General features: G+C 43.4%; 1 protein-coding gene across 2 annotated transcripts in view; it reads left to right on the top strand.

The window, feature by feature from the left end:
* The window catches only part of LOC120936474 (SPHK1 interactor, AKAP domain containing), a 190338-nt gene that overhangs the window by 124697 nt on the left and 39818 nt on the right, over window positions 1–25823 (top strand). For both annotated transcript variants that reach the window (XM_040348849.1, XM_040348848.1), the window contains exons 3-5: window positions 7693–7752; window positions 11491–11625; window positions 17057–17309. In XM_040348849.1, coding sequence (XP_040204783.1) covers window positions 7693–7752; window positions 11491–11625; window positions 17057–17309 — 448 coding nt within the window. The remainder of the gene's footprint in view (window positions 1–7692; window positions 7753–11490; window positions 11626–17056; window positions 17310–25823) is intronic.

Genomic DNA, 25823 nt, shown 5'->3' with positions numbered 1-25823 from the left:
ATGGAGGTGGAACCATAACGCTTTGGGGGTGTTTTTCTGCTAAGGGGACAGGACAACTTCACCGCATAAAAGAGACGATTAACAGGGCCATGTACTGACAAATCTTGGGTGAGAACCTCCTCCCCTCAGCCAGGGCATTGAAAATGGGTCGTAGATGGGTATTCCAGCATGACAATGACCCAAAACACACGGCCAAGGCAACAAAGAAGAAGCACATTAAAGTCCTGGAGTGGCCTAGCCAGTCTCGAGACCTTAATCCCATAGAAAATATGTGGAGCGAGCTGAAGGTTCAAGTTACCAAACGTCTGCCTCGAAACCTTAATGCCTTGGAGAGGATCTGCAAAGAGAAGTGGCACAAAATCCTGAGGGGGGGGGGTTGATTTACCAAATGGAAAAAGACTGTGCACTGTGTTACACTGTGAACCCTTACCTCATTTACTAAGTTCTGGAGCACCTGCACTTGCAGAGGGCAACTGCACTTTTCAAAGTGCACAGTCTGTTTGCCTTCAGGAAATCAACCTCATAGATTTACTCTGATAGGAGAAGCAAAGCATAAGCATAGCGCAGAATTAAACAGAGCCTGTTTATGTAATACACAAATATGACTGGTTATGTGTGCAAATTATACAAAGAAACAAGTTAAAAAAGAAAAACATTACTATGGATGTATAGTAGCTGCTCCTTAATTTTACCAACCTGTTGACAGCTTTGGTGCCTGTGAAGAGGTGGAGACTAAGGGGGTAATCCACAAAAGGTATACGCCGGCGTATCTACTGATACGCCGTCGTATCCCTGTTTCTATCTATGGAACTGATCCACAGAATCAGTTTACCATAGATAGGCAGAAGATCCGACATGTGTAATTGAATTACACTGTCGGATCTTAAGGATGCAATTCTAGGCCGGCCGCTAGGTGGCGAGGCCATTGCGGCCAGCCTAGAATATGCAAATGAACACTTACGGCGATCCACGAACGTTCCGACGGGCCCGTCGCGCTAAATCTACGTCTTTTACGTCGAGTTACGCCGCGTAAAAATAGGGCTGAGTCCTATTTGACTAAGCCCTATTAAGTATGGCCGTCGTTCCCGCGTCGAAATTTTAAACTCTACGTCGTTTGCGTAAGACGTTCGTGAATGGCGCTGGACGCCATTTACGTTAACGTCTAAGCAAATGACGTCGGAGCGACGTCAGTTAGCGCAATGCACGTCGGGTAAGTTACCCGACGGAGCATGCGCAGCACGTCTGGCGCGGGAGCGCGCCTAATTTAAATGGGACTTGCCCCATTAGATTCGGCACGCCTTGCGCCGGACGGATTTGAGTTACACCGCCGCAAATTTCCAGGTAAGTGTGTTGTGGATCGATACCTAACTTAGGAAATTTGCAGCAGTGTAACTTAAATCACTTAAGTTACGTTGCGCTGCGGGGCTGTGGATTTGGCCCTAAATGCCATTAGACCTTTACAGGTTAGCTTTCATTTTAATGTAATACAATAGATTGGGTTTAATACAGCATTAACTAAGTAGGAAATGAGTAATGCCGCGTACACACGATCGGTTAAACCGATTTGAATTGTCTGATGGACCGTTTTCATCGGTCAAAACCGATCGTGTGTGGGCATCATCGGTTAGTTAACCATCGGTTAAAAAAAGCCAACTTGTTTTAAAATTAACCGATGGATTCCTAACCGATAGGACAAAACCGATCGTTAGTAGGCACGACCATCGGTTAAAAATCCATGCATGCTCAGAATCAAGTCGACGCATGCTTGGAAACATTGAACTTCAGCACATCGTTGTGTTTTACGTCACCGCGTTCTGACACGATCGATGGTGTGTAGGCGCGACGGACCATCAGTCAGCTTCATCGGTTAACCGATTAAAACGGTCCATCGGTCCGTTCTCATCGGATTGACTGATCGCGTGTACGCGACATTAGAGTGCTTGCAAGAGAAAATACATGAAAAAAAAAAACATCCAAGCTGCTTAGAGTTTTACTGTTTATCTTTTCTATCTTCCTTGCAAGTTTTCAAATTAAATATTCATTGACCAAATAAATGATCGTTCATCCCCAGGGTAATCAAGCAATACGTATGTGGGGTCACGCAGGCACACACTGAAATTCTTATACCAGCATATGCCAAAGACGGATCCTGCCGAGATTGCAACATTACACGGGTGCTCTAGGTAGAATAGCAGATGGGACTATCTCTTACTGCAAACGTTTTCTAAAGTAGAGAGGCATCCTAATTTACAAAATAAATGACTATCACTGCTTTTTAAAATGAATTGCCTATTTTCTGCTTGGGAACACTTACATTTATGAGTTTACAAGATTGCCGTTGTTTGACCTTTTAATGACTTTATAGACTCTTTAGAGTTGTAATTTTTGTTAAAGCACCCAACAAAGAGCAAGTAAAAAGAGAAAACTCTTCACTCAGGACAGAATGATGTTTAAAGGGGTTGTAAAGGATTTTTTTTTTTGCCCTAAATAGCTTCCTTTACCTTAGTGCAGTCCTCCTTCACTTACCTCATCCTTCCATTTTGCTTTTAAATGTCCTTATTTCTTCTAAGAAAGCCTCACTTCCTGTTCTTCTGTCTGTAACTAAACACCGTAATGCAAGGCTTTCTCCCTGGTGTGGAGAAAGCCTCTTGAGGATGGGGCAAGCAGGAGTGTCAGGACGCCCACTAACACACAGCTTCTTTCTCTATTTGCAAAGTAGAGAGCGTCCTGACTTGCCTGCTCGCCCCCTACCCTCTCAAGAGGCTTTCTCCACACCAGGGAGAAAGCCTTGCATTACTGTGTGTAGTTACAGACAGAAGAACAGGAAGTGAGGATTTCTCAGAAGAAATAAGGACATTTAAAAGCAAAATGGAAGAATGAGGTAAGTGAAGGAGGACTGCACTAAGGTAAAGGAAGCTATTTAGGGAAAAAATGCATTTCCTTTACAATCCCTTTAATTGATAGAAAAGCTCCTACTCCTCTTTTGAGGTCTGTGGCCTGCAGGGTTATTTACATGGAGGAGGCACCCATGTGAAATAAAAAGTCCCTATAGCAGCCAGGATATACAGCCTGGAAACACAGAGATCAGTATTTTGTGGAAGAAGTCAATCAGTCTTATTTGAAGAGTTACTGTCACTACAAGACAAACGTTAATTAACCACTTGCCGTCCAGTCGCCATCATTGTACTGCGGCAGGAAGACAGATCTGCATGTTGCCTCAGGCAGCCCATCCCCCATACAGTTAGAACACACCTGCAGGGAACACATTTAATCCCTTGATCGCCCCTGATGTTAACCCCTTCCCTGCCATGGTCATTAGTACAATAACAGTGCATATTTTTAGCACCGTTTACGGTAATACTGTGACTGGTTCCCAAAAAAGTGTAAAAAATGTCAGTTAGGTGTCCGGTCCATCCACCACAATGTTGCAGTCCCGCTAAAAATCTCAGATCACCGCCATTACTAGTAAAAAAAATTGAAAAATAAAAATGGCATAAATCTATTCCCAATTTTGTATAACTTTTGCGCAAAGCAATCAATATACGCTTATTGGGATTTTTTTAACAAAAATATGTAGACTAATATATAAACTGAGGAAGAAATTTTTTTTTTTATATATATATATTTTTTAGGGATATTTATAGAGGGGTTAACCTGTCAAGCCTCGTACACACGACCGAGGAACTCAACGGGCGAAACACATAGTTTTCCTCGTCGAGTCCCTTGTTAGGCTGTCGAGGAACTCGACAAGGTAAGTTTCTCCATTCCCGTCGAGGAAAAAGAAGACATGCTCTCTTTTTGGCTCGTCGAGTTTCTCGATAGTTTCCTCGTCGAAAAATGTACACGCGACCGATTTCCCTTGGCAAAAAAAAAATCTCAGCAAGTTTCTTGCTGGTTTTTGCCGAGGAACTCGGTCGTGTGTAAGAGGCCTCAGAGTCTAATGACAGGTCATCCCGCTGGAACTTTATCCACACTTGTAAATATGCAAGATACCTTTAAGGAGTTATGCATTGTGGGATTGTGAGTAGCGGGAGATATGGACTCCATTGACTCGATGTGTTTCGCCCGTCGAGATCCTCGGTCGTGTGTACGAGGCCTTTGGAGAAACAGACTACACTTCCCACAATGCCCTGTGTTATTGGAGCATGTGACACCTCCGCACAGATTTATGGGGGAGGTTACTTAACCACTTAAGACCCGGACCAAAATGCAGGTAGAAGACCAGGCCCCTTTTTGCGATTCGGCACTGCGTCACTTTAACTGACAATTGCGCGGTCGTGCGACGTGGCTCCCAAACAAAATTGGCGTCCTTTTTTTCCCACAAATAGAGCTTTCTTTTGGTGGTATTTGATCACCTCTGCGGTTTTTATTTTTTGCGCTATAAACAAAAATAGAGCGACAATTTTGAAAAAAATGCAATATTTTTTACTTTTTGCTATAATAAATATCCCCCAAAAACATATAAAAAAAAATTTCCTCAGTTTAGGCCGATACGTATTCTTCTACCTATTTTTGATAAAAAAAATCGCAATAAGCGCTTATCGATTGGTTTGCGCAAAATTTATAGCGTTTACAAAATAGGTGATAGTTTTATTGCATTTTTATTAATTATTTTATTTTTTACTACTAATGGCGGCGATCAGCGTTTTTTTCGTGACTGCGACATTATGGCGGACACTTCGGACAATTTTGACACATTTTTGGGACCATTGTAATTTTCACAGCAAAAAATGCATTTAAAATGCATTGTTTACTATGAAAATTACATTTGCAGTTTGGGAGTTAACCACAAGGGGGCGCTGAAGGGGTTAAGTGTGACCTCATGTGTGTTTACAACTGTAGGGGGGTGTGGCTGTAGGTCTGACGTCATTGATTGTGCGTCCCTATATTAGGGAACACACAATCGATGACAGCGCCACAGTGAAGAACGGGGAAGCCGTGTTTACACACGGCTCTCCCCGTTCTTCAGCTCCGGGGACCAATCACGGGACTCTAGCGGCGATCGGGTCCGCGAGTCCCGCGGTCGCAGTCACGGAGCCGCGGGCGCGCGACCCACCGCTGGGCTTTATACAGTCACGTACAGGTGCGTGATTGTGTCCAGCGGTGCCATTCTGCCGATGTATATCGGCGTTAGGCGGTCCTTAAGTGGTTAAGGAGAGGGACTGGCTGATCTCGCTCTCTCGGGACCTGCATCTTCTCCTCTGCGGAGCTGCTGAGGACAGCACAGCCGTGCTGCTAGGCCAGAAGCCTGGGCCTAAATATTTGTCTTTGTGGAAGAAGACACACCACTTCTCAGAATTCTCACTACTGGAGACTCAAGCCTCATACACACGCACAGTTTTCTCGGCAAGAACCAGCAAGAAAGCTGCTGACAGAGCTTTCTTGCCGAGTATACCGAGTGTGTGTACGAGGCTTTCAGGTTTCTCGTCAAGAAAACTGCCCAGAATCTAGACAAGAAAAATAGAGAACCTGCTCTCTATTTACGCGTCGTGATTCTCGGCAGTGTTCCTGCCGAGAAACCCGAGAGTGTGTATACTTACCTGTCGCCGTGGAAACCTGTGCATGCTCGAAATTACTTTGAGTCATCTTCCTAGGCATAGGTAGGGTGTAGCAAGATGGCGGCGATGGCATCGAATGTGACAAGCGCATGCTCGTTGTAGTCGATGACGTCACTGCATTCATTCCATTCAAAAGAATGGCGGTTCTTTTGAATGGAGTGTGTGTACACTCGGCCAGTAAGAGATTCTTGCCAAGAATCTCGTCAGGAAAAACAACGTTTTTTCCTGACGAGAATCTGGGCCGTGTGTACAGGGCTTTAGAGAAAGTCCAAAAAAATCTAACTGAAACCATAAATTTGGATTCTTGGTGGATTTAGTGAACTTTGAGCTTTTTAATTTTTAATCAACAGCTTTACCAGTAAAAAAAAATGCCATTTCTTATCATATTTTTAACAACTTCGTTTCTGCTGTGAGACTATGTCATGTGGCCATCATTTTTCTTAAAATATTGTAATTATTGAATATGAAGCTGTGAATGTAAGTCGGTGTTCTGCAGCACTCTGCGTGGGATGCCGTCTTGATCTTTAAACAAACCAGCCAGTTTGTTGCACATTTAGAAGCAGGCGACGAACACAAAGAAGTTAACATAATTATTTGGCAGTGAAGACTGTAAGACGCGGTAAGAAGGTGGAGACTTGCAGTCAGGCTTTCAGTGTGCAACAATACTGAGTGCTACATATGACAAGAGAGCATTTCTTTACGCCTTTAAGATTTAATGTATGTGATTAAATAATTCCCCACCACTGAGCAAAAGTGTGTTTTAACAATATATGTAAAAGTTACCTTTAAAAGAAGGCATTTGGTTACATCCATTTAACTACTGAGTGTGAGCAGGTCATATTTCCTTAGAAATCAGTCAAAGCCAAGAAATATTTTGGCAGCATTGAATTAAAGAGTAGGCGATGTTGTACCATTTTTTTCTTGAATGTTTTTTTCTGCTTATTTTATAAAGGTATTTAACCACTTAAAGCGGGAGTTCACCCGAAAACATTTTTTTAACATTAGATTGATGCTTATTTTGTCAAGGGGAATCGGGTAGTTTTTTTTAAATCGAAGCAGTACTTACCGTTTTAGAGAGCGATATTCTCCGCCGCTTCCGGGTATGGTCTTCGGGACTGGGCGTTCCTATTTGATTGACAGGCTTCCGACAGGCTTCCGACCGTCGCAAACATCGCGTCACCAGTAGCCGAAAGAAGCTGAACGTTTGGCTACTTTCGGAAAATCGTGACGCGATGTATGCGACCGTCGGAAGCCTGTCAATCAAGTAGGAACGCCCAGTCCCGCAGCCCATACCCGGAAGCGGCGGAGAAGAGTTATCTCTAAAACGGTAAGTACTGCTTCGATTGTAAAAAAAACACCCGATTCCCCTTGACAAAATGAGCCTCAATCTAATGTTAAAAAAAAAGGTTTTTGGGTGAACCTCCACTTTAAGACCCAGACCATATGTCTGGTTAAAGACTGGGCCACTTTTTGCGATTCGGCACTGCGTCACTTTAATTGACAATTGCGTGGTCGTGCGACGTGGCTCCCAAACAAAATTGACGTCCTTTATTTCCCACAAATAGAGCTTTCTTTTGGTGGTATTTGATGACCTCTGCGGTTTTTATTTTTTACGCCAAAAAAAAAAAGAGAGCGAGTAATTTAAAAAAAATAACATTTATTTTTTATTTTTTGCTATAATAAATATCCCCCCAAAAAATATTTAAAAAAATGATTTTTTTCCTCAGTTTAGGCCAATACTTATTCTTCTACATATTTTTGGTAAAAAAAAAATCAATAAGTGTTTATTGATTGGTTTGCACAAAAGCGTCTACAAAATAGGGGATAGTTTTATGGCATTTTTATTAATATTTTTTTTTTTACTAGTAATGACGGCGATCAGCGATTTTTATCGTGAAACAAGGCTAAGCGACTCAACTATGCACAAAAACATTTCTCTGTGGCATTAATCCATCATTTGAAGTAGGGCTAGAGATAACATAGTTGGTATTACAATTTCTCATCCACTATACTTACGGCTAATGGATTTTTACATATAAGCAACGCAGTACTTTACATACACTGAAAGCTAAGAGCACCCTTTCAATGGGATTCAAAAACAGCATTAATTTTTCATATTCTTTATGTTTTGCAGATCTGCTTTGTAAATTTGAATGCTTTCAATGAGGAGTCAAGTCATGAAGCTTTACGAAAGGTAATATATGTTCCTGGGGAAAAAAGTTATTAACGCATTGGATTTAGATATTCAGAGAGCAAGTTATAAAGTCCATTTGTACATTTATTTCAAAATTAAAGGCAGAGACTGCCCATAATGGTTTGTGCCCTTTTTATACACCAACCACTATACACAGACCAAAAAAAAGTGCTATCTCTCCTACCAGGGTGTCTTTGTTAATTGTCATCCCCAACAGTATCTTGCAGAAATGTTTATTACAATCTTAAGATCTCCCTAGAAAAACCTCCTCACTCCCTTTGACTGCCCTTCATAAATTTCCTCATTTATACTGGTTATATTCCATTTCTGTTCAAGACAATGCACTTTGGATTATGGTACAAGAGACCTTGTGCCTTTTGGTTAGGTGGTTAGGGTTTCCCTTATTAAAGATGAAAATGTCCAAGTTTGCATACTGTAATGTGCTGGTCTACACTGTAAAACTTTCAAACATGGCTGTTACAGTGGTCACATGATTGGGAGTCCACCCACTGGCTCCTGATCTTAAAGAGAGATTTAGAGCTGTCAATCACGGTGCTGGGAGCTTTCAGCACATAAACCTTGGCTGTCAATGAATGCATATGTGTGGAGTGTGAGCATTAAAGCCCAGGGCTGATCCTGAAAGGGTGCACCGGGTGCACTGCACCCAGGCGCCACAGAGGTGGGGGCGCCAAAGTGCTACCCTCCCTCCTCCTCTCCTTGTGTGTGGGCAGGCGCGCTAGTGTGGGCACGACTGCCCAGGGGCAAACTGACCGCCAGCACCATGCCCTGCTCAGAAAACATCATCCTCAGCCCCTACTGAAGCCCAATCTACCATCCCTGCGTCTGTGTCACGGCTCCTCATCCCTGGTTGCCTAGCAGCGGGATGCTGTGGACAGCAGATTGGTGGGTGAAGGTACCATGGTGCCCAAGTAGGAGGGAATAAAGAGCATGGGTGGGAAGAAGGAGAAGGTGGCAGATGAGAGGACCAGAGGGGAGCCTGTCACAGAGCCACTGGTAGGCTGCATTGGATGGGCACTGATGAGGCTGCAATTGATGCATAGATCTCTTGTATCATTTCGGCAGTCTCTGCCCATCTTCTGTATCATGTCTGTAGTCTCTGACCGTATCCTGCAGTATGTCTGGAGGCTCTCTCTAGACTCTATAACAGAAGCCCTCTCTAGAACACTTACTGTTAAGAGATCATGGGAGGATCCTAGGGTAATGAAGACTCCTTAGGGGAGCATCTCTGAGTTGGGTCGTTGCCATAGAAACATCTGTAAAGGAGAGGAGTTATTAAGATGACCGCGCCTAAGCAGGGGGCGCCAGAAATATTTCTGCACCCAGGCGTCTGTGACCCTAGGATCGGCCCTGTTAAAGCCCATTCTCTTTGCCCCCTCATATATGCCTTGCATGGGTGACAGAAGTAGAAATGAGCTCACAAAATAAAGATTTGTCTTGTTATAGGGAACATCTAGAATAGTTTATTGTGTCTAAACAGTACCCTAAAAAAAGCACTTTTCATTTGAAATTCCTTCTTAAAAATAGTGCATGGTATGTGAAGGTGCCTAGACACTCCTGTGTCTACAGCCTTATAGCTGTGTATCTGCAGTGTGAGATCAAGGGCACCAATGCCTCTGACTGCTGGTCTCCGGAATTTTTTTGTAAAATTTGGTGTTGTCATAACTCTTTTATTGGCTCATTGCTGGGGAGGCAAAGCCCTGCCTCTGCCAAGATGACTACATCCACACCATAGGTGTGCGCAGCCTAGACCACAAACACATATGCATGTGTATCAGCAGAGCAGTGAAATGTTTTTTAACATTTTTTATTATTTTTATAGCATTTTTTTAGGACCCCCGTTGGGAGGCTTTTGTGAAGTGTTAAGGGTTAAAATGACCCCTGATGTCTCTCACTTTTGAGACAGAGAAAGGAATTGAGGACATAGATTCATCAGTCCCTTTCTCTGCAGCCTCAGCTGCACTAGACAGTACACAAACAGGAAGTGGCATGTGCTGAGGAGCTTCCTGTTCATTCACAAACTGAAGCATAGTAAACAAAGTTTACTTTGCCCAGTTAACAATGAACACAAGAGCGATCGGTACAGATCACTCACTGTGTTTATTTAGAAAAGGAAGGTGCTGGTAAATCAATATTTACTGGCCACTTCCCCTGCACTTCATCCTGAAACATCCCCTGCAGCAGCCAGTGGGAGAGGAGAAAAGGGAAGCTGGAAGCACTTCAGGGTGGTAACAGGGGGCACCAGAAATCAGGGGGGAATTGGCATCACATGTGGTGATTAGGGTGTGCCCGGGCACACCCTGCACACAATGTGCGCATGCCTATGATCCACACAGAGACACAGTGCAGAACAATGCATGGTGTTTTTGTAAGGGGGAGATCAACTGCAGGGATACCACATGGAATATTAGTGACTAGTCCTTTGCCAGTGTTTAATCATACAAGCACTTGCAGATATATAACATTTAATTAGGTAATGACAGATACTGTATAGTGACAGAAGTACAAATGTAATAATATTAAAGGAATATAAAAATATAACTTTGCTGCAGGTAAAATATAGATGCTCTTTCAGCCTGTATTATTACCACGGTTTGGCAGATGATCAGGACAGACACGTGCTTGTCGCAGTTCTGTCAGGAGTAACTATTTCAAGTTTTGGTTGTAGTACAGTATATACAGGGGTAGTTGGTAGCATTTGACCAATTGTAGACCCTGAATAGCAGGGTATTACCTTTTCAGGAAGATAGCACACATTCATTGGTCATTTGGTCAGTTTGTAATGACATTTCAATAGTATAAAGTCAGCTAAGGTAACCAGGCTTAAAATGAATTCTTAGATATTGGTGAGCCAATAATAATAATAAGGAAATATGAAATTTTCCCATCAGCCAATCACCTGTTTTTTGGGGGGGGCAAAGCTTCCAGAGTTCAGTTCTTCTTTTAGACTAAGTACCGGTACTTGTAATTTGAAACATAGTCAGGGCCGGCCTTTGGGGTGTGCGAGCTGTGCGGCCGCACAGGGCGCCATGGGCAACAGGGGGGCCGTGCGGTCATCACAGCTTGCAGAATGTGAGTCACAGTCAGTTACTCACATGATCATCACAGGAGTCCGACTCCTATGAGTCACAGCAGCAGGCGCTGCCAGGTCCCCCTGCCCTGGGACTGGGTGAAGAGCAACGCATCGTTTGCGGCACCTGAAAAAAATGGCTGCTGCCGGCCCCCGACAGGCACACTGTGCATGCGCTGCCGCTGCACGGGAAAGCCAGAAAACGCTCGGCTATTCTCGGGCAGACGGCGCATGCGCAGTGGCGTCTAAGCGCCGGGCGGCGCCATTTTTAAATGCAAAACCGCACCGTCTACCGAAAGGTAAGTTAGTTTAGGTGACCAGGGGGCGAGGGGTGAAGATGGGGGGCGCCACAGGATTAGCTCGCACAAGGCGCCTGAACACCTAAGGCCGGCCCTGAACATAGTTGTACACTGTTCCTGCCCTAATGCTGGCTAGACTGTTTCATTCACAGCCTTGAGAAGCAATGACCTCAAGTTCAGCTTCAAGTGACCCAAGCTTTAGGGTCTTCAGAAATATCGAGCAGCAAGTGACAAAGACTTGCCATGTCTCTAAAGACTGGGATCTAAAAAAAAAAATACAGGGGAAGTAATGTCTAATAGAAGTCCTTTTTCAACAATGGTTATTAAATGTGAATCTTTATTTTTTTTTAGAAGCTGGATGAAGTGTCTCCGGATTTGCAAAGGCTAATAAATTCAGTAAGGTCACAAGAGCTGAAAGAAGATGAGATTGTGCTGTTCAGTGGATTAACACACAGAAAATGTGGGACGGAAACAGATAGTTCACAGGTAAGAGAAATACTCGCAAGGTAGTTTATATACAGCAGGAACGCTTAGCTCCTTCAAACAGTAGTAAACCACTGTGTTGTTTTTTTTTTTTGCAATCTACAAAGTAAAGCCATAATGTACTAGTATGCATTCCGTACTAGCACATTATGTGTAACTCACCTTAGAACAAAGCTTTCCAGCAGCGTGCTGTCACCGCTGACAAGGCTTTCATCTTCCTCTGGTCTTCCTCCCGGGTTTGTGGACTCCGGCTGTGTGTGTAGCCAGAGCCATGCACGTGCACGTATGAGCCACCGTTTTACAAAACAGGACCCAGGTGGTTGTTCCTTCAAAGCGCATTCATTGGTGATGTCTCTGGTGCATGTACAGTAAATATCTCCTAAACGGAGCACGTTTAGGAACTATTTACAGTACCTTTAGGTAAGCCTTATTATATGCTTACCTATAGGTAAAAAATATGCATTGGAGTTTACTCCCACTTTAATCTGGGAAGTCTTCACTTCTTAAAAACAGCATATCTGGAGTAACTACTACAATAGTCACTAAGGCCCGGATTCACATAGCACTTACGCTGATGTATCTCGAGATATGCCGCGTAAGTGTCAATGTGTGCCGTCGTATCTATGCGCCGTGCCCATAGAACTAGATACGCCTGAAAATAGGCTTCCTCCGACCGACATAACTTTCCTACGCCGGCGTATCTTGGGCGCATATTTACGCTGGCCGGCTCATTGCAAATATGCAAATGAGGGAGATATGGCGATTCACGAACCTAGTTGCGCCCGGCGCATCATATACCCGGTTTGCGTAAGGCTTACGTCAGGTGTAACGTTATGCCTCATAAAGCAGGTGTAAGTCATGTTAAGGTATGGACCAGGGAACAGCCGTCGTATTTTACGTCGTTTATGTAGTAGTACCTGAATATGGCTGTGCGTAGGTTAAGTTCACGTTCTTAGGCAGTGATTCGACGTATCTAAAGGAGTATTTCCGACGTGATTCTGAGCATGCGCACTGGGATGCTTCCACGGGATGGCGCATGCGCCGTTAATTCGGCCCAACATTTGCATGGGGTCCCGCATCATTTAAATGGATCACGCCCACTTCCACCTACTTTGAATTACGCCGAAGAATTTACGTTACGCTGGCGCAACGTTGGGAGCAAGTGCTTTGTGAATACTGTGCTCGCTGCTCTGCGCTCCGTCTGCATAGCGTATATTCGATATGCTACGCCGGCATAACTATGGGCCGAGGTATGAGAATCCAGGCCTAAATGTTCTTCACCATGCAACCTCGAGCACAAGAGGCCTGAGCTCCTGCCCTAACCACCAGTGATTTTGAACTATTCAGAATGTGTCTTAGCTCATCTTTGAGCAGCAACCATTCTTAGATCATCTTGTGGATACTTCAGTAAATGTTGATTCAAGCCAGAGTAGAACAAGTCCTTATCTTCTCTCCATGTAAAGTAGAAAGATATGTCGAATTCCCTACTTGTCCTGCAAAGAGTACTGAAATCTATGTTTATATATGTATTATTCAATAAGGATGTCAGTAAGATCAAACAATTTCTCCAGTTCCGTTCAAGTGACATCTATTTTTGAACTCCATCATTTACTATTATTACCCAATATGATTTAGATTTTTTAATGCCAAAAACAGACCATTCTAACCCACTTATACATCCCACTGTGCTCCTGAGCCATCACATCAAACTAAAGCGAATTCCCTAAATAGATTCCGCTAAACACTGACACATTGCATTCCGTAGCTATTTATCTAGCTGTAAAGTCAGCCATTGTATTCATGTCTCAAGAGGGTTTACAATGAAACTGTTGCTGCATAAGGGGAAACATCAGGAAAAATATAGCAATTTTCTACATTTATCATAAAAATGAGCACTTCTATTCAAATCCAACGAGGTAATAGAGAAAAATGGTCACATTTACCTCTTCTAACTATATTATTTATGATAGACACAGATTCTTCTAAACAACAATACTCAGAAAACATGTGTAGAGGACTGAAATCTCAAGCCTCATACACACGACAGAATCCATCAAGAAACTTGGTGGCAGAGCTTTTTTGCCAAGGAAACCGGTCATGTGTATGTTTTTCATCGAAGAAACTGTCGAGGAACTCGACAAGGAAAAAAGAGAACAGTTCTCTTTTTCCTTGACGGGAGTTTCAATTTCCTCGTCGTGTTCCTCGTCGGGCTGGTTTTCGACAAGAAACACGAGTGTGTGTATGCTACGAAACCCGCGCATAAAGTATGAGATGGGAGCGCACCTTCGGTAAAAGTAGCGTTTGTAATAGAGATAGCACATTTTTCACGCTGTAACATACTGAAAAGTGCAAATCGTCTCTCACCAAACTTTTACTTAACACGCAGTAACATGAGATTAGCAAAAGCAGCCCCAAGGGTTGTGCCAGTGGAATCGAACTTCCCCTGCCATTGTATGTGTTGTACATCACCGCGTTTGAGAACAAGGAGATTTGGTCTTGACCGTGTATGCAAAGCAAGCTTGTCGAGTTCCTCGACAAGCCTAACAAGGAACTCGTCGAGGAAAACGATGTGTCTTTTCCGACGAGTTCCTCGGTCGTGTGTATGAGGCCTTAGGAGTTAAAAAGCCAACAAATCCAAAAATTGCAGCCAATGTCTTTTGTGAACCTTCCCTGTTATGCCGCATACACACGATTGGAAATTCCGACAACAAAACCGTGGATTTTTTTCTGCCGGAATTTTGGCTCAAACTTGTCTTGCATACACACGGTCACACAAATGTTGTCGGAAATTCCGAACGTCAAGAACGCGGTGACGTACTACTGTAGAGCTACCCCCTCTGGAGCCGCTGGTTAAATTGGGACGGCATATTTATGTTACCTCTGTAATGTGTCTAGGGATGATGATAGAGTAACGGAATGTCCAAACAGCAAAGTGTCGTTTTCTGTGCTTTATTTACTTGCCCAACATGGCAAACAGTCAACTTGAGGTAGACAGAGATAGGTTGGTGAAAGGAGAATTTGCAGATTCAGGCCTATAGATAAACGGAAGCAGTCCTGCCACCAATGGGACTTTAACTCACGTCGCCACTCCAGCCGGAGTGGGTAAAGTGTACCCGGACAGGCCTCTCTCACTGACCTGGCAGCCAGAGTATCACTTAGAACTTCTGAGAAGGAACAAGTCTCTGCCACTGACTTTGCTCTAGTAGAACTAGGATTAGTAGTGAGACCTCTGCCACAGGTCAGTACTCAGGAACATGGATGGTAGAGCGAATCCTCTCAGTAAATGCAATTTGCCTGAATCTCCCTCAGGTAGATTTTCTGTATGGTCACCGACTAACAGGTTGCCATCGAACAAACTGTCAGTGTACGGTCACCGTGATCCCCAATGGATTGTCTAGGCCCTGTTGGATTGCCTGCCTGCGGGCTCATGTAGACTGACTCCCCATCGAACAGCGTAACTCGCTTGGGATCTTCCTCATGGAGTGTAGGGACCCAGTAAGTCACTGGGGCCCCTTTGCAGCTTTAGGTGCTCCGGGCCATGAGGGCCCCGGCCTGGTAGGCCATCTCGCCGGGGGCCCATGGTGTGCGCACACCCTAAAGGTGGGTGCCTCACCTGTAACCAGGAACAAGCGAAGACCCCACAAAATGGCGTCCGCCCTAGAAGTACCCTCCCCCAGCATGCCCCGCGAGGGAGAAACTCCTCTCATTTGCTGCTGACAGAAGGCGCCCTTCCCTGGACCTCTCTGGCGCCACCTGCTATCCAAAGATGGAACAGTATCTTTGGAACACAAAATTAACCCACAGGACAGTCCAGCTGGACAGAAACCTACTTCAAACAAATCATATTGAATGAGAGCAAAATAACTCTCTCACTCCCCTCTAAATTTGACATAGCACCTGTACTGAAAGTACACAGGCGCTACACTACACTACGACGAGCCGAGAAAAATGAAGTTTAATGATTCCGAACATGCGTCGAATTGATTCCGAGCATGCGTAGGATTTTTGTGCGTCGGAATTACAGACAATCGGAATTTCCGACAAGAACTTTTGCTGTCTGAAAAATTGAGAACCAGCTCTCAAATTTTTCATGTCGGAAGTTCCGACAGCAAATGTCCGATGGAGTCTACAAACGGTCGGAATTTCTGACAAAAAGCTCACACCATATGCAAGGAAAATAAAAAAAAACAGCATTTTTGCTTGCATATGATGGATGATGGAAATCAGTAGAGCTTCTGCTCATTTACTAAATTCTGGAAGAACTGCACTTGCAGAATGCAACTGCAATTTCCAAAGTACACAGTCCCTTTAGTAAATCAACCCCATAGAGTCCAGCAGTCAGGGCTCTGTAATGTACAAAATACCATATACAGTGCAGTTACCAAGACTATGTAGCATAAAAAAGAGAATACATCTATGTAATCCACAGCATAGACTGTAGCAGGAGTAAGTGTCCATTTACATTTGTGGTAAATGATTAGTGCTCCTTTAAGGTGGGATTAGCAGTGATTGCCTCCTTTAGACCAAGTTCACACTATTGCGACTTGGATGCGGTTTCACCGTATCCAATTCGCAACAGCAGGAGAATGTGATTGGCTCTCTTTGGAGCTGGTTCACATATCTCCGATGCGGCTCTGGTGTGAATTTGCACAGAAGTGCTGTGCATCTTTTGGTCCGTTTTACACTGAATTCGGACCTGAAACAGTGAACCAGGACTCACAGGACCCCTGCTGGGAGCCGCATCGGTATTAGGTGTGAACGGAGCCTAAATGTTTTGTGATGAATAGTGAGAACTATCCCCCCTAAATACTCCTTTAATATTGTGGTCAGTGCAGTCGTTGGTTCGAATCCCAACCACGGCACTACCTACGTGGAGTTTCTCCCTGTGCCTGCATGGGTTTACTCTGGGTACTCCGGTTTCCTCCTGTACTCCAAAAACATGCTGGTAGGTTAATTGGCTCCTATCTAAATTGTCCCTAGAATGTGAGTTAGGGACCTTAGATTGTACACTCCTTGAGGTTTATGGATTAATGTACAATAAATGTAAAGCGCTGTGTAAATTGATGGTGCTATATAAGTACCTGTAATAAATAAAAATAAATATAACGTGTTCAGTGGCTAATAAAAAAAATCTGCAGAGATCCTCCATTGCTGCCTCCTGGGTCTATGTATAGGGGCATTGTGCTGGAACTATGCGGGCTGAATATCACTCTGCCCTGCACTGTCAGTTACAGCAGAGCAAGTTGCGCTGACAATCATGTAACATTCTTTGTTAAAGGTCAATGTAGACTTTGGCAGTGGGCAAAAAACCTGGAGTACATGCCCCAAATTCACAGTGATACCTATGGGACAAATGGTTTGTTCAGTAATGTTTTCCTAAAACGTATATTGGAAAGATATATAAGATTCACAATGTTGTTTTACTCTCTTACAGATGTTCTGCCCAGATGAGATTTGCTTGCTACAAAGAGAGGGAGCTCCAGAGATGATCTCCTCAAATTATATCATCTTGGAACTGAATAAGTTTCTGCTGGGTCTGGAGTTGGCCCAAGAGAACCATTTGCAGGGTGAAACCTCCCCACTACATGCAGAGGATGATACCAACTGCTCAGTGTCATCAATAGAGGAGGATTTCCTGACAGCCTCTGAACACCTGGAAGACAGTGAAGAGGAGAACTGCAAGGAAGGCAAGTGGGATTGAAAAGTGTATTAAAATCGAAAAAACGACTAGACTTCGTTTGGTGGATTGACTATATGGTGACATGAACATTGAAATAGAATGGTGTTTTTTTTTATTAAAGAGGAAGTAAACCTTGATGGCGCTCGTCTCAATTGTAAATATCTCCAAAATCATGGGGTTTTAGGATATTTTTTTTAGCACCTACAGGTAGGGTGACCACATTTCCAACAGCTTGTGCTGTAACGAATCACAGCTTGGTGATTGGACACAAGAGGTGGGATTTATATTTCTCCAATCACAAGCAGGGGGCGGGGATTGTGCTTCTCCAGGCATTCCCAGCCAGAACAAGTACTGTCAGTGAGTAAAGCGGTGATGTGGCTGCCTTTTTTGGGGGCATCAGATTGGCCGGGGGGGGGGGCCGTGAGGCTGTGTCAGTTTCATTTCGGGACACTGTATTGTCCTGGAATAAATGTGCCCGGGACAGACCTGCAAAATGTGGGACACGTGGTCACCCTACCTACAGGTAAGCCTTAATCTAGGTTTACCTGTAGGTAGAAGTGGTACAACCACTTTTGGCTATAGTACTGCTGCAGATCTCAGTTTTGTTTTTTATATAATCTGTATTTATTGAAAAAAGGAAAAAACATGTATACATAAACATAAGTGCGACTTACGTTAAACATGGTCCACCATGAATGCATATATCCGTACAGTGCGAAGGGCACAATAGAGCAACTAAAAAACAAGGTACCGTTTCTAATATAGTAGAACTGAACCGGCAGGGAGGGAGGGCCCTCCCTCCCCAACTTGAATACTCGTCCTCCGTCTAAAGCCTGGGGTCCTAGGACCCAACTAAACAACAAGCCCCCACATCCCAGCGCCCAACATGGGGAAGGGGGGCCAAACGGCCTCCATCAAACCTTCCCCGACCAAAATACGGCCCGCAGGCATATAGAAAGTAGGGGCCCCGCACAACTAGGAACCTCCTCATCCAAGCTGAAGGAGAAGAGGCCACAGCTGCCTAATGAGATCTGGCCCAGTCCAGGGGCCAACCCCAGCGGAGGAGGAAAAAAAAAAAGGGGGAAACCCCGAGCTGAACAGGTGCACGGGGATCCATGTATTAATTCCCAATAGATAAAACAAAGGGGTAAATACAATAAAATAATAAAATAAACCAAAATAAACCCCAACAAACAAAATACAGACAGACAGACACATAGACGACGACGAGGGACAGTAAAGTAGAAAGACCAGAAAAAGAAAGAAAAGAAGAGGAAATAGGGGGCTATGACTACCTCCACCAGGCACGCTCTACAGCGTTACATAGCTCTGCCAATCAAAGAAAAGCCTCTAGGGCTCAGTAAAGCATCAAACTCCTGCATCTCCTGTCTCCGTCTCCAGGGCCTCCGACACTCCACCCCTGCCTCCCCTAAGAGAGGGCTCCGCAAGTTCCAATAAGGCGATATCTATACTAGAAGGGACAAACCCAGCACCCAGAATGTGCTGCAGCCAATCAGCCCAAATGGACTGAAAGCGCTCGCCTGTGCCCTTGCAGTTTGCCACCCACTCCTCTGCCTCCCTGATCTCCCTCACCTTCTTGAACCAGTCCTCTAGGCCAGGAACAGAAGCTTGCTTCCAATAAATGGGGATCACACGCCTGGCAGCATTCAGGAGGTGTGGCAAAGCACACCCCCTGTAACGGCTAGTCGGCATTGAGGGAACATGGAGAAGAAAGTGCAATGGCTGAAGCGGGACGTCTACATCCAATATGACCTTAATTTGTGCCTGAATTGCTTCCCAGAAAGGTTGGATCCTCAGGCATTCCCACCATATGTGGAGCAGGGTGCCACGAAGACCACAGCCCCTCCAGCAACGATCAGAAACCCCGGGGTAAATGCGTGCGAGGACAGCCGGCACCCTATACCACCTTAACAGTAACTTGTAGTTTGTTTCTTGTGTTCTAGACTATATGAAGCTAGAGTGAGTCAGGCGGTACAGGGAAGCCAGCTGTGCCTCTGAGAACTCCCTCCCCAAGTCTCGCTCCCATTCCCTAATATAGGCCGGCTTGGTTTCCGCCGCGGACTGCACAGTTTTGTTTTAACAGGATTGTTTCCAGTTCTCAAGTGTCCTTGATTGACCCCTGAATCTGTCCCATTCGACTGAGCATACCAGATACTTTACTTTTATTATTATACAAATAGGGGTTGATTTACTAAAACTAGAGAGGGAAAACTCTGATGCAGCTGTGTATGGTAGCCAATCAGTTCTTATTTTCAGCTTGTTTAATTAACCACTTAAGCCCCGGACCATTTGGCTGGCCAAAGACCAGAGACCTTTTTGTGATTCGGCACTGCGTCGCTTTAACTGACAATTGCGCAGTCGTGCGACGTGGCTCCCAAACAAAATTGACGTCCCTTTTTCCCCACAAACAGAGCTTTATTTTGATGGTATTTGATCACCTCTGCGGCTTAAATTTTTTTGTGCTATAAACAAAAAAAGAGCGACAAAAAAAATTCTATATTTTTTACTTTTTGCTATAATAAATACCCCCAAAAAATATATTAAAAAAAATATTTTCCTCAGATTTGGCCGATACGTATTCTTCCACATATTTTTGGCAACAAAAATTACAAAAGGTGTTTATTGATTGGTTTGCGCAAAAGTTAAAACGTCTACAAAATAGGGGATGGTTCTATGGCATTTTTATTAATATATTTTTTTTTACTAGTAATTTTGGCGATTAGCAATTTTTATTGTGACTGCGACATTATGGCGGACACATCGGACACTTTTAGCGATATTTTGGGACATTCACATTTACACAGCTATCAGTGCTATAAATAGGCACTTATTACTGTGTAAATGTGACTGGCAGTGAAGGGGTTAACCAGGAGGGGTGCTGAAGGGGTTAAGTGTGTCCTAGGGGTGTGTTCTAATTGTAGGGGGATGGGCTATGTGTGACACGACACTGATCACTGCTCCCGATTACAGGGAGCTGTGATCAGTGTCCTTTCACTATGAAGAATTGGGCATTTCCCTGTTCTTCCTCTCCGTGAGACGATCGCAGATATCCCTGCGGACATCGAGTCCACGGGACCCACGATCACAGTCACGTAGCTGGCGTCAGGAGCGCGCCCACAATGCAGCGACTTAGAGGCGACGTACAGGTACTTTAATCTGCCTGTACGTGCCATTCTGCCAATGTAAATTGGCGTGAGCCGGTCGGCAAGCGGTTAAGCAAAGAAAAACCTAGAAGCTGATTTTTTTTTATGCAGAGCTGCACCAGATTTTGCACTCTGCAGTTTTAGTAAATCAACCCCATAGTGTATATAGTAGAGGCATGCATATGATGATAGAAAATAAATATTGGGCTGTAACCATTGTATTATGGTGAAAATGTTGCATATATATATATATATATATATATATATATATATATATATATATATATATATATATATATATAGATAGATCCGGCTCTGTGACTGCCTGAAGTCTTGTTAGATCACTAATGAAGAAATGGCATGGCCGGCTACTTCTTCACAGCGCATGCGCTGATGACATCATCGGTGCAGTGTACAGCACATATCTCCTAAACAGTGCACATTTAAGAGATATTTACAGCACCTATAGGTAAGCCTTATTATAGGCTTACCTATAGGTACAACTTACCAATGGAGGTTTACAACCTCATTAAGACCAGGTAAAGCTAGAGTTTAGGTTTACCGACACTCTTAAGACCCCTTTCACACTGAAGGCGTTTTGCAGGCGCTATAGCGTTAAAAATAGCGCCTGCAATCCGTCCTTAAACAGCTGCTCCTCACACTCCAGTGTGAAAGCCCGAGGGTGGTGCGCTGGCAGGGCATCAGAAAAAGTCCTGCCAGCAGCTTCTTTGGAGCGCATTAGCAGCGGTGATCTCACCACTAAAATAAAACCGGTTGCACTATGGAGGTTCTCTGTTTTGTATTTCATTTATGAGACTACTGGAAGAAGATTTGCCTGTATCTAACCAGTGAAGGACGCAATACATGTTTGCAGACATTAACAACTGCACAAGCGTTTTTGACTCTCTTTTTAGTTAAAGGGGTCAAGTCGCTTTGGTAAGCGCATTTAATATTTACACTTTTGGGTGTCGTTTTGCGAAAGTGGTGGAAAGACTTTGAAGTACTGTCGTTCACAAGAAGATTGCATGTTTACTTTTCTGGACTATTGCAAAGATTCACTTTTTTATTTGTTAGTGGTTCACTACTATCACTCAAATATATGGACAATAACAATTATCACTAAGAAAGTAATTTTTTCTTGATTTCTTGTCTTGGGAGCACATCACTCTTGTCATAGAGGCTCTCTTGTGGATCTTATATATTTATTTTTCACTATTGACCCACGGGTCTTTTGATATCACCTGTAAATATTGTATATTTTTATAGATATCACAAAGATTGTAATTGCTATCACCTTAATATATATATATATTTTGATATTTTGTTTAATTACAAAATTTGTTCTATTAGCGCCCCCTACATACCACACATTCACCACTGCTAATGCACTCCTGCCCATTTAAAAAAATCAATGGGCAGCGCTGGCGTACCCTGGCAATACACCGCTGTAGTGGCGCATTGCGGGCTGTTTTAACCCTTTCTCGACCGCTAGCGGGGGGTTAAATGCGCCCCGCTAGCGGCCGAAATGCGCTGCAAATCCGATGGTAAAATAGCGGCATTTTACCGCTATTTTACCGCTGACGCTACGGGCGGCACCAGTGTGAAAGGGGTCTTATTCTTGCTGATGGAACACTGAGTTTAATCTGTCACAAAACAAAGCACCTGCATGTCCCAGGAACCATGGACATTTTCCTCATCTGACTTCTGGTTTGCATAACAGTTCTGGGGCCGTTATTTCACTTGGAGAATGGGTTCAGATTTGCATTATATTAGTCTTAACATAGCACAGAGATGCACTTTAGGATTAATCTTAAAATTGATAAATCATATATTGCCTTTCATAACACTGCACTGTACCTTCTGCTTCAGAATACTGCTAAACCCACTTGGCCTGTGTTCACATCAAACATCCATATATGTGCAGGAGAATTAAAGAAAAACAGAACGTCTTCATATGATTGAATGTTTGATGTGTCAACATTCATTTCACCTCACTTAACACTTTTGTAAATCAAGTCTGTTGTCTTAACCGCCATCACTCTTCATGTCTTTCCCGGTGACCTTTTCTTAGTACAATCCTACTTATGTCAAATACACCATGACTGCAGTGATAGCAGCAACACAATAAAAGTCATCATTGATGAGAAGAAATATGAGAGATGATCTGACATTGTCACTAAGGTCTATGTTATTGGCATGTGATGTGAAGGAAATATCATTCTTCTACAACTATAGAGGATATGTCATTCATCTATTTATCCATTTTCTAAAATAACCTTTCAAATAGAACATTACAATTCTCATCATTTCTGGGTGTAGGGTGATGGCTTTGCGTAATTCGAAAACTGTCCTGCTGATCTTGGAATCTGTATCTTTAATCTCCTTCTGAAAATGGCTCTAGTGGTCTCTGACCTGGAACAAGTATACAAATCAGGAAAGTTGGAAAAAGTCAAAAGCCTTTCATTACATACTTGTTTCAGGTCAGAGACTCAAAATATTAAAGTCAAAGGGTCAGTATGACAGTCAGACCACTAGTGTTTTCAAAAGAACAGATCTGCAGGCATGTTTCCTTTAACAGACAAGGATTTATTCTGCTTTTACGTCATGCCAATGTGTATGATGGAACAATTCAGCACTGCCTTTTTTTTAATACAAATGTAATATAATATATCATGACTAAAGTTAATTATATACAGGTCTGGTGTTAGGCTGTTTGGAATGACAAATTAGTGTGAAAACATTCTACGATATTTGCTGATCAGAAGTTGTCAGTAGCAATTGAGGAAGTGCTAGAGATGATGGTGGGATATTTTTCATTTAGACCTTGGCCCTGTGATCACATCAGTAGAAAACAATTAAATAATGGAGCCATTATTAAAATGTGTTAGACCTTTTAGAACCTTAGCCTACATTTCTATGGCTAAGTCAACATGCTACCAATTAAATAGTTTACTTGCTTTGGAAAAATCACTGTGTTGTCTGTGTCAGGCCTCGTACACACGACCGAGTTTCTCGGCAAAAACCAGCAAGAAACTTGCTGGGAGATATTTTTTTGCCGAGGAAACCGGTCGTGTGTACAAAAAGAAAAGTTCTCTATTTCCTCAACGGGAGTCTCAAATTGGCTCGTCAAGTTCCTCGACGGGCTGGTTTTCGACGAGAAACTCGAGCGTGTGTATGCTAAGAAACCCGCGCTTGCTCAGATTAAAGTATGAAACGGGAGTAAAAGTAGCATTTGTAATGGAGATAACACATTTTTCAAGCTGTAACAGACTGAAAAGTGCAAATAGTCTCTTACCAAACTTTTACTGAACACGCAAACACATGAGATTAGCAAAAGCAGTCCCAAGAGTTGTGCCAGTGGAATCGAACTTCCCCTGCCGTCTTATGTGTTGTAGTCACCGTGTTTGAGAACGAGGAGATTTTGTCCTGACCGTGTGTACGCAAAGCAAGCTTGTCGAGTTTCTCGACAAGCCTAACAAGGAACTCGACGAGGAAAACGATGTGTTTCGCCTGTCGAGATCCTCGGTCGTGTGTACGAGACCTCACTGTGTCTTCTATGTCACTGTGTCACTGTGTTACATCAATGGATATTAAAAAAAAAAAATTATAATTGGCTGTTTGAGTTTAAGGTGCCTAAAAAATCACATCAGTCAAAAATATGCTTAAAGTGGATGTAAACCCTCCATACACCCAGTGAAGTGAACAGCCTCAGATGATACACATAAATTAACCAAATCTCCCTACATTGGTTTTACATGTATATCTGCTCTCTTCACATTTATATACTGTTTAGAAAGTTCAGATCGTGTTAGGGCATTTTTTTTTTCTGTTTAACACAGAGGGGGTTGTTTCCCGAAAGGCAAATCCACTTTGCACTACATGAACACTTGGAAGAGCAGTTGCTATAGATCTAAGGCTGCGTACACGCGGTCGGTCCAAACTGATGAAAACAGACTGAAGGACCTTTTCATCGGTCCAAACCAATTGTGTGTGGGCCCCATCGGTCAGTTATCCTTCGGTCAAAAATTTTTGAATTTGCTTTAAAATTGAACCGATGGACGCCTAACCGATAGGTCAAAACCGATGGTTAGTATGCAAAAGCATCGGTTAAAAAACCTGTGCATGCTCAGAATCAAGTCAACGCATGCTTGGAAGCATTGAACATAATTTTTCGCTGCACGTCGTTGTGTTTTACGTCACCGCGTTGAACTCGATCGTTTAACTGATGGTGTGTAGGCACATCAGACCATCAGTCAGCTTCATCGGTTAACCGATGACAATGGTCCTTCGGACCCTTCTTAACGGATGGACCGACCGTGTGTACGCGACCTGAGGGGTGGATCTGAAATGAGGGGAAGCTTTGCTGATTTTATCATCCAGTCATGTGCAAGCTAAAATGCTGTTTTTTTATTTTCCTTGCATGTTCCCCTCAGATCTACAGCGACTGCACTTGAAAGTGCACTTGTAGTGCAAAGTGGATTTGCCTTTCGTAAATAAGTCCCAGAGTGTGATGTCTGGGCATACAACCAAGATAGCTAAAATTTCTGATTGGAGGAAAGGCACGGACCCCCTCTCATCATAGGCAGAGACTCTCAGAGGTGTTTTGTAACAGAGCCAGCTGCCTGCTAATCTATTCATAGCAACCTCCTCCAACAGAAATTTTAGGCTGCTTTTATCTGATGTGTCCGAAAAATTTGTCAGGAGTTATCAGGCTGATAACAGAGGAAGGGGTCAGGAGAGAGCTATGGGACTTAGCTCTTTGAAGAGAGATAACAAAATACTGCAAATATATGGGCCCAGCAAATTGGGTTTACATCCATTTTTAAGTCTGGCAAAAGCTTTTAGCAGCACATTTTAAGAATCTATACAAATTTCAGACCAAGAATGTTTTAAACACATTTTGGTATCACTGTATCAGCTCATTTGTATCCAGAACAGAGGAAGATGTACAGTTCTACATCCATAGCTTGTAAAGTAAGGATACATATAAACAACTATTAGACATGCAATGGAGGGTCTTCATCCATAATACATACATGAAAGCGTAAGGTGATCTGAACAGTCACTCTCTTCGGTCCTCCCTAGACCTTCTACTCTCTAGCTCCCTCGTCACCTCCTCCCTTGCTCGCCTCAAGGATTTCTCCAGAGCTTCTCCCATCCTTTGGAACTCCCTACCCCAATCTTTCCGACTGTCCCCTAATCTATCCATCTTTAGACGATCCCTGAAAACCCTTCTCTTTAACCCCTTCAATACAGGGCTTTAAAACCCACCTCCATTATATATGTTTTTTTAGCAGACACCCTAGGGAATAAAATGGCGGTCATTGCAACTTTTTATCTTGCACGGTATTTGCACA

Source organism: Rana temporaria, chromosome 4 (assembly GCF_905171775.1).
Source record: "Rana temporaria chromosome 4, aRanTem1.1, whole genome shotgun sequence".
Taxonomy (NCBI): Eukaryota; Metazoa; Chordata; class Amphibia; order Anura; family Ranidae; genus Rana; species Rana temporaria.
This window is presented reverse-complemented; position numbering and strand designations above follow the sequence as displayed.